Raw genomic sequence first — 8146 nt, 5'->3', positions numbered from 1 at the left:
AAGCTTTCTTGTCATTTCATTCCATTTTTAGTCAAACTCTTAATCAAGTTCTCGTGTTGTCCCATAAATGTTTATGTTTTATGTTTTAATTATAATCTCTCGATCAAACCTTTAAATCTTAAATGTATAAACCTAAATCCATTTTATAATTGTTCCAAGTGATTTAGAGTAGTTTGACACATTCTTAACAAGTTTTTTTTTGTTATTTCTATCATTTTGCAGTTTCTGAAGTTCAAATGTTCAATCTCAAATCAATTATATATTTCTGTTTACGAGACTTCGGGTGCTCCTATACATATTTATCCAACTTTTAGCTACTTTTCTTTTTTGTATCCGGCAAGTATCTCCCAACTTCCAAATTTGTAATGTCTAATCCTAAGCAACCATATAATTGCTTTGTGTGACTTTGAGTTCTTTTACACATTGTTTTATGAAGTTTTTAGCTACTGTTTTTGCATCTCACAAACGTGTCGCAAACATCTCACAAATACCTTGCAACTTCCGAACTTTAAATGTTCAATATCAAATCAATCATATTCTTGTTTAGGGTGCTTCTATGCATGTTTTATTTAGTTTTTAGCTACTTTTTTTTTGTTAGTCTTGCAAACATCTTGCAACTTTTAAACTTGTAATATCCACTCCTTAGATAATTATATACTTGTTTTATGTGATTTAGAGTGCTTCTACACATACTGTAAGAAGTTTTACCTACTTATTTTGTATCTCGCACGTATCTCAAAATTTTCAAACATCAAATGTCCAATCTCAAATAAGTCATATGCTTGTTTTATGTGAGAAAATGTCTAACGTCAAATTAGTTTTTACAAGAACTAAAATGTTTATGGTGGTTTAAGAAAGACACATGTTCGAATTTTAGTGCGTTATAGTGATGTATGAAATGATGGATGAAGATAACATGAAGGATGTATGTTAAAAGGCATTGTTATCGGTAAATAAATAACACACAAAGATTTACTGGTGAACTGTGTGTACACTCCACTAAAGACTCATAGTTGAACCTTTCACGAGTGTTTGTAATACCACTTGGGTCAAATTAACGTTTTACCCCTAGGTTATTTCTAATCCTTAAATACCAGTGCTCCTCTAATCAACAACTTGTTTATAGTCCAACCAATAAACAGAAACCCCTTTCGTGCCATAGAGAGGGTAGGGTGCTTTGTTCATGTCTCAAAGACACCATTTACAAATGCATGGTTAATCCTATGTTGCAATTAGAATTTTGTTAGATCCCTAATTTCGTTGTGCATGTTAGGGAAGTCCGTTCTTTTCTAGGGAGTGAGGGTTTCTGCATTAAGAATTTTTCTAAAATGGCTTTACCACTAACCTCTTTATTGCATAAAGATGTTCCCTATGTTATATATGAGAAATACCAAGAGGCCCTTGACACTCTGCCCTTGACACTCTAAAGAATAGATTGACATTCAGCTCTGATCCTTTAACCTCTCCAAGATGAGACTTGCCATTCAAAATTATGTGTGATGATAGCAATCTAGTAGTTGGAATTGTTCTAAGACAAATGGTGGTCAAGAAGAGTCATGTAATGAACCTATAATGCATCGAGAACCCTCAATCCAACTTAAATCAATTACACCACCACTAAGAAAGAATTTCTTGCAATTTTTCATTGCTTTAGATAGATTCTTTGGTCATGTTTTCATCTCTAAAACACCTACCTACACTGATCACGCAACGTTAGGTACTTGATGACGAAAAAAGAATCCAAACCAATACTTGTGAAACAAATCATTCTTGTTCAAGAGTTAAACCTAACAATAAAGGATAGGAAGGGAGCTAAGAATGTAGTTGCAGACTGAGTTGGATTGTGTGTTCCAGGTAATCAATCCTCCATTATGGCATGCCGATACCATTGAAGGTCAAGATTCATAGTTATACATCCATCAATTTTTAGTGTCATTCTCTTTTTCTTTATTTTTTTTATTATCACATAACGATCGATTTGTGAAGTGAGGTAGTTTGAGATATACTTTAGTTTACTCCATATTTATTTATATCATCGTACACATTTCTAATAGGCACATTAAGCATTCATGATCCTTATTGGGTTTAACAAGGTAAACACGATCTACCATGCATCCGAAATTAAGTATCATTATCTATTTAGTGGGCAAGTGAATGAAAATACAAATCAATTATGCCGTTGAAAGTTCACGTGGATTATTGACTGTTAGAGACTCTCCATTATCTTTTGGAGTAAGATCAAGAATCATAGTTGCTGCTTTTATAGCCCTGTTACAACAATAGTAGAATAATTTAAAGGTCAATCTACTCAAATTAAGATAATATAAAGTAGCAACATTAGTTTTATGTTAATGAGGAATAAAGAAGCACAAGTTTCACAATTTTAAAAGTATAAATAATGCAAATATAGAATCTCATGATTGGTTTTAGTTTATTTGTCTCATGGGTAAGCAAGCAAGAAAAACAAAGAGAGGAAGAAAGAAAACAAGCGAGTTAGAAAGAAATTTTGAGTGAAAAGTGAGTGAGTGTCTTAAGAGTAAAAATGTATTATCTCTAAAGTGTCCATCTTTGTTCTCTCAATCAAAGTTTTCTTTCTTTTAAGTGATCGTCTCTCTTTCCTTTTGTGCCAATATCTTCAAGAAGTGGCAAGAGCCAAGTTAGCTTAGTTTGCGATGTTGGTGCTTTTGAAGATTGAGTATAGTTTAGAAGTTTGAAGCTTGTTGTTTGGGACAAAGTTACTTAGAAGTGTGAAACTTGTTGTCTAGGACAAAGTTTTGGAGGAGTGCATTCGTTCATCATAATGGGAGACCTTCAAAAGTTGTTGGAGAAAAATCAAGAAGCTCAACACCTAGAATTACAAAACATGGTCCACATGCATGAAGTCATATCTCAAAGTTAATGCACCTAGAAGACTTGTGAGATATGTTGTAGAAGGCATTAAAGTTAATGCACTTGAGGATGTTGCTGTTTTGAAGAATTAAAATATTAAGGCAAGTAAAGCCATGTTTGAAATTAAAATTACAGCTGTTGAAGAAATGTTGGAGCACATAGTATTGTAGAGACGCCAAAGAATGCACATGACTCGTTCGTCTCACATTTCTCAAATAAAAATAATGTGAGATTGAGGTTTCTAGAGAACGAACTCTTGTCCATTGCTCAAAGGGAGATGACTATCAACCAATACTATTTAGACATTGATTGTATATAGAATATATCACTATTTAGACATTGATTGTAGTCGATTAGTGTCTTATTAGCAGTACATCTAAAATTTTGCTATATTAGGTAAATATTTGGTTAAATAAGCTTAATTTGAAATATGTGGGCTATATGAAATTGAAAAAATAAAATAAGATATTAAAAAGGTTAAACGAGTTGATATACCATTTGTGAGGAGATTGAAATTGGGCAGCTGAATCACCAAGGCATAAATGAAGCATGTCAGTGTGTATAGAGCCAGGATTTAATGCAACAATTGCCATACCATCTGGTAGCCCTTTAGCAATACATTTACTTAGTCCCTCAACTGCCCATTTGGAAGAACAATATGGTGCAAACTGCAATATTAATAATACCAAACACTCATTAAACAACTTTGTCATAATAATTAATAATAAACATATGGATCATATATTATTTAATATGAATATAACATTGTCACAGCCAGCCTTACATCTTCATGAGCAGATCTTCCAGCACCAGAAGACATATTGACAATAATTCCATTGTTGTTTTGAATCATAAGTGGAATGAAATGTCTCAAAATATTAGCAATTCCTTTTACATTTGTATCAATCACATTATCAAATTCTTCTGCGTCAAGTTCCCATATCTTTGCACTTTTATGTGCCAAACCTGCATTATTCACTGTGAAATAATACCACCAAATATTAAAACTTCCGTTTTCAATTAGTTGTATAGTACTCAACTTTGTAATTTACCATGTCAAAATTAAAACTACTAATTTAGCGCGGGTTGGATAACCATTTCGTTTTTAGTATCTTAGCTTTTACAAAAGTTTCTATATCCATATCTACTGTTTTTGTTTAATGTTTCAAAAATTGAGTCATGGTTTGAATGCAAAAGTCCTCTTTAATAACCATTAGATTTTTTATTTTTTATTTACTAAATTTTTTTGTTTGATTATATACTTATTACCAATATTTTTTTAAATCCAAGTTTAGAAAAACAAAAGTAAAAGTGAGTGTTTAAAACTTGGTTTTTATTATCAAAATTTCACTATGAATTCAATTCTTTTTTCCGTAGAAAAAATGAAACCACACCCATCATAGAAATGGAGAGGAAATAAACACAAATTTTCAAAACAAGTGGCTCGTTATACTAAACAATATGATCTAAAAGAAATTGTTTTTCTTTCGAGATTTTAACTAAGAATATTGAAATGTTTTGTTTAGTGTGAAAATAAAAATCATGGTTAGGAATGGAGAGAAAGTAATTGCAAATTTAAAAAATAGAACAGTATTAAAAAGAATGGTTACGAAATGAGAATTTAGTGAAGTATTCCATTTTTATTTGTTATTTTATTTTTACATGTATTGTTTCTTAATTAAAAAAGAAAGAAAGAAAAACGATTTGCTGATGACTACAAAAGTATTTCCCAATGCTTTGTTTGTAGTTTATTTAGTGTCGTTTTGAAATACTTTGGCTGTATTGGTATGGCCGGCCGAGTTCCCACTGCTGACATGAAAATAATCATTTCTTTTCTTTTCTTTTTTAAACTATTGTTTCTTAATTTACTTCTCAAAACATAGAATGTTTTTCATATTTTCTTAATATTAATGATACACATTAACACCAATACACAAACTGATAGACTTCTTCGCTATATAAATTAAACTATGAAGATATGAAAAAAGGTAAGGAAAAAATGCAAGAAACAGAAGAAACCAAAACATAGTTATGAAACGAGTTTCTGCTTTAGCTCTTAAGGAATGAGAAACAAAAATAAAACTATCGAGTATATTCAAATTCTCAGATCTTACAAAATAAGAAAGAAAGAAAGTAGAAACATGACAGAGGGGCGATTAGAAACGACAAGCAAGCAGTAGTTAAAGGCAAAAGAGAGAGAGAGAGAGAGAGAGAGAGAATTACCAAGAATATGAGGAACAAGGTTGTTTTTGGCAACAAATTGTGCGAATTCTTGAACATTATTGTCTGATTTCTGGGAAAAGAAAGGTGGTAAGAAATTTGAATGAGACCCTTTTGTTAATATTTGAAAAGAAGAAGAAGATAGGTTGAGATACATATACCACATCAAGTTTGAAGAAGAAATGTTGATTTAGAGAAGTGGTGGAAAGTTGTTGCTGAAGAGAATCAAGTTTAACTTGATCTCTTGAGCAACCAATAATTGTATGGCCACGATTTGCTAACTCCAAGGCTAAGGCTCTTCCTAACCCTTTGCTAACACCTGTTATCAACACCTTTCGACAACAACTACTTGGTTCCGCCACCGCCATGGATTCGCTCTCTCTCTCTCTCTGTACATATACAATAACCATATATATATATCTGTCGTCCTCCCAAAACTTAGAAAAGGGATAATTATTTGCTCTCACCAATATTTTATTCTAAATCCATAAACAAAGCGACAAAAATGTAAACAACGTTTCTTCATGAATCAATAGTTTATAGGGTTTGGTTCAGAAATTGACAAATGGTCGTTGTTGGGGTAACCTTTGGTTATAACTCTTTTTCATCATACCTTATCCTTCCATTATTTTATTTTTCGTCTTAATCAAATTAAATAATTTCCTCCATATAATTTCCTTTCATTTCTTCTTTCCCTCCTTCCATTTTTCTCAAATAAATAATAACCCAAATATAGAATATTTGAGAGAAGAAATAAAAAAAAAAAACTTATTTGGAACCATCTTTTAAGTAATTAACTCTCTTTGTGTGTATTATCCTTCACACTTGGCTACATTTCAATGCAACATATCAATCCTATTTATAGAATTGAATGTGATGATAATCTATCTATAATTCTCTACATTTAATAAATTCTATATTTAATTTATTAACTTAGTGAACTCTCAAATACAATACTTTACCCACTCCCATCGATTTAATATACTTAATTAACACTCACGTTAACTTTCTCAACTTTCTCATTAATTCATCTATAACGATTTTAATCTACTTAGAACATGTTTAATTTATTTTCAACCTCCCTTCTTAAACATGTTTCTTTTTTTTTTTAAATCGAAGCAAAATTCTTAGCATGTTAAACACATCAACTTTGAGTGGTGATAACTTGTAGAAATACAAGTTATTGTAGTATTTTAAATAAAAAAATAGAGTAAAAATGTAAGATAAAGAACCAAAACGCGTAGCTTTTAGTGAAAATTTATAATATCAAGAGAATGCACCTTACCTAAGTCCTCACACCTGATTAATTGTGTTTTTATGTTTTTTTACACTCAGGATGGTGAAAAAGAAGAAATGTAGGGAGTCACAAAAGGAATCTCGTGCAAAAACTCAGTGATAAGAAGCTGCTTGGCGAGTCGTAAGGCGAGATTTCAACACATCATTATGTGAGATGATTAGCTATAAGACAAAAGTGGTAGTTGGAGCTGATATGACAAGAAACGACTACTTTCTTCGTTTACATTTGTAGGCAAGAAAAAATGAGCAACATGACAAGGACAAATGTGCAACATAGAACAATTAATTTTCTGCCTAAAGTATGCCTATAAAAGAAGCCAACTCTACCATGAACAAGATACAGCGGAGGTTATCCCTTAAGAAGGTTGGTGAAAGGACGAGTTTTAGAGTCCTTCACCATTTGTAATAGTAGTTCTTTCTCCATTTACTCTCCAGTCAACATCTGAGTGAAAGCTTAGAGAGCTTAGAGAGAGAAGCTCACATACCATTTTCCTAACTTGTAAAAACAACCAAGGAATGCATGGCAATCATTTTGTGGCTTGACTCACCTCTTTACTTTCCATTTTTTGTATTTTGTAATGTATTGTATGAATGTTCTTATTCTTATGGTCGTCAGACCTACATTAATTAATACAATGCATGTTTTATCTGATGACTTTCTCCCATTTATAGACTGTTCATCTCATTGAAATGTTTTAAGTAGCTTAAGTGTATGTTATGTACTTGATTAGAAATCTTTAAGTATAAAACTCATCGTGTTTAGCTTGAGTTTAACTCTCGATTGGCAACCACTAGCTGCCAACTGCTCGAGAGAGTAAGTAGCAAGGACCTTGCTAAACATGGACAGAAGGAAGTTTGGAAACAAACTTTACTTTAGTGTTTTGCATTCAATTATTTGTATTCTTTAAGGAGAACAAGTGTGGTATATAAGTCTTGAGAGGATGTGGTGACAATCATGGATGTGGATGTAAATCGATGTTTGTGGAGATGGATGAATCTGTTGGTGGCAATATCATATTTGGTGATGCCACAAATTTTACCAAATTTTTAATTAAAGGAAAAGGTAAAATTTTGATCAAATTGAATTAAGAATGAGAAGCATAAGTTTATCTCTAATATTTATTATGTGCTTGATATGAAGACCAATATTTTAAGTTTGGGACAATTCTTAAAGAAATGCTATAGTATTTTGACGAAGGATTATAATCTTTGGATAAGAAATAATCATAACAATATGATTGCTAAAGTGCAAATGACGAAAAATAGAATGTTTTTATTAAACATTAAAACTAATGTTGCTAAAAGTTTGAAATTATGTTTGAAAAATCTAATTGGATTTGATACTTGAGATTTGGGTATTTGAACTTTGATGGATTGGGACTATTATCAACGAAGATCATGGTGAAAGGGTTGCCATATGTCAAAAATCCAAATCAATTTTTTGAAGGTTATCTTTATGGCAAACAATCAAGGAAGAGGTTTCTACAAGAATCATATTCAAGAGTAAGGAGACCACTAGAGTTAGTTCATATTGATCTTTGTGTACTGATCAAATCAAGTTCTTTTGGGTAAGAATAATTATTTTTTATTATTTATTGATGATTTTAGCCGAAAAACTTATGTTTATTTCGTCAAGGAGAAATCAAAGGTATTTGACTTGTTCAAGAGATTTAAAACTCTCATTGAAAAAATGGTGGTTATTACATAAAAGCTTTGAGGATAGGAGAGGATGCTTGTTCTC

General features: G+C 31.5%; 1 protein-coding gene across 1 annotated transcript; it reads right to left on the bottom strand.

The window, feature by feature from the left end:
• Positions 1-2003: 2003 nt before the first annotated feature.
• Positions 2004-5563, bottom strand: LOC101204398 (NADPH-dependent pterin aldehyde reductase). Its single transcript, XM_004149082.3, has 5 exons — positions 5271-5563; positions 5113-5182; positions 3674-3867; positions 3385-3557; positions 2004-2268 (listed from the first exon to the last, which is right to left on the bottom strand). Exons 1-5 carry the CDS (start codon positions 5517-5519, stop codon positions 2172-2174), a joined length of 783 nt encoding a protein of 260 aa, XP_004149130.1. The 5' UTR covers positions 5520-5563; the 3' UTR covers positions 2004-2171.
• Positions 5564-8146: the final 2583 nt, after the last annotated feature.

Source organism: Cucumis sativus, chromosome 5 (genome assembly GCF_000004075.3).
Source record: "Cucumis sativus cultivar 9930 chromosome 5, Cucumber_9930_V3, whole genome shotgun sequence".
Classification (NCBI taxonomy): domain Eukaryota; kingdom Viridiplantae; phylum Streptophyta; class Magnoliopsida; order Cucurbitales; family Cucurbitaceae; genus Cucumis; species Cucumis sativus.
Note: the sequence above shows the minus strand (reverse complement) of the source record. Positions and strands in the feature narration are given on the sequence as shown.

Coding starts and splice junctions, on each gene's coding strand:
- LOC101204398 (XM_004149082.3), bottom strand. CDS start 5,519: ATGGTTATTGTATATGTACAGAGAGAGAGAGAGAGCGAATCCATGGCG. Junction 3,868..5,112: donor CCTTGTTCCTCATATTCTTG/GTAATTCTCTCT, acceptor ATTATTTCACAG/TGAATAATGCAGGTTTGGCA. Junction 2,269..3,384: donor TTTCAATCTCCTCACAAATG/GTATATCAACTC, acceptor TTGTTGTAACAG/GGCTATAAAAGCAGCAACTA.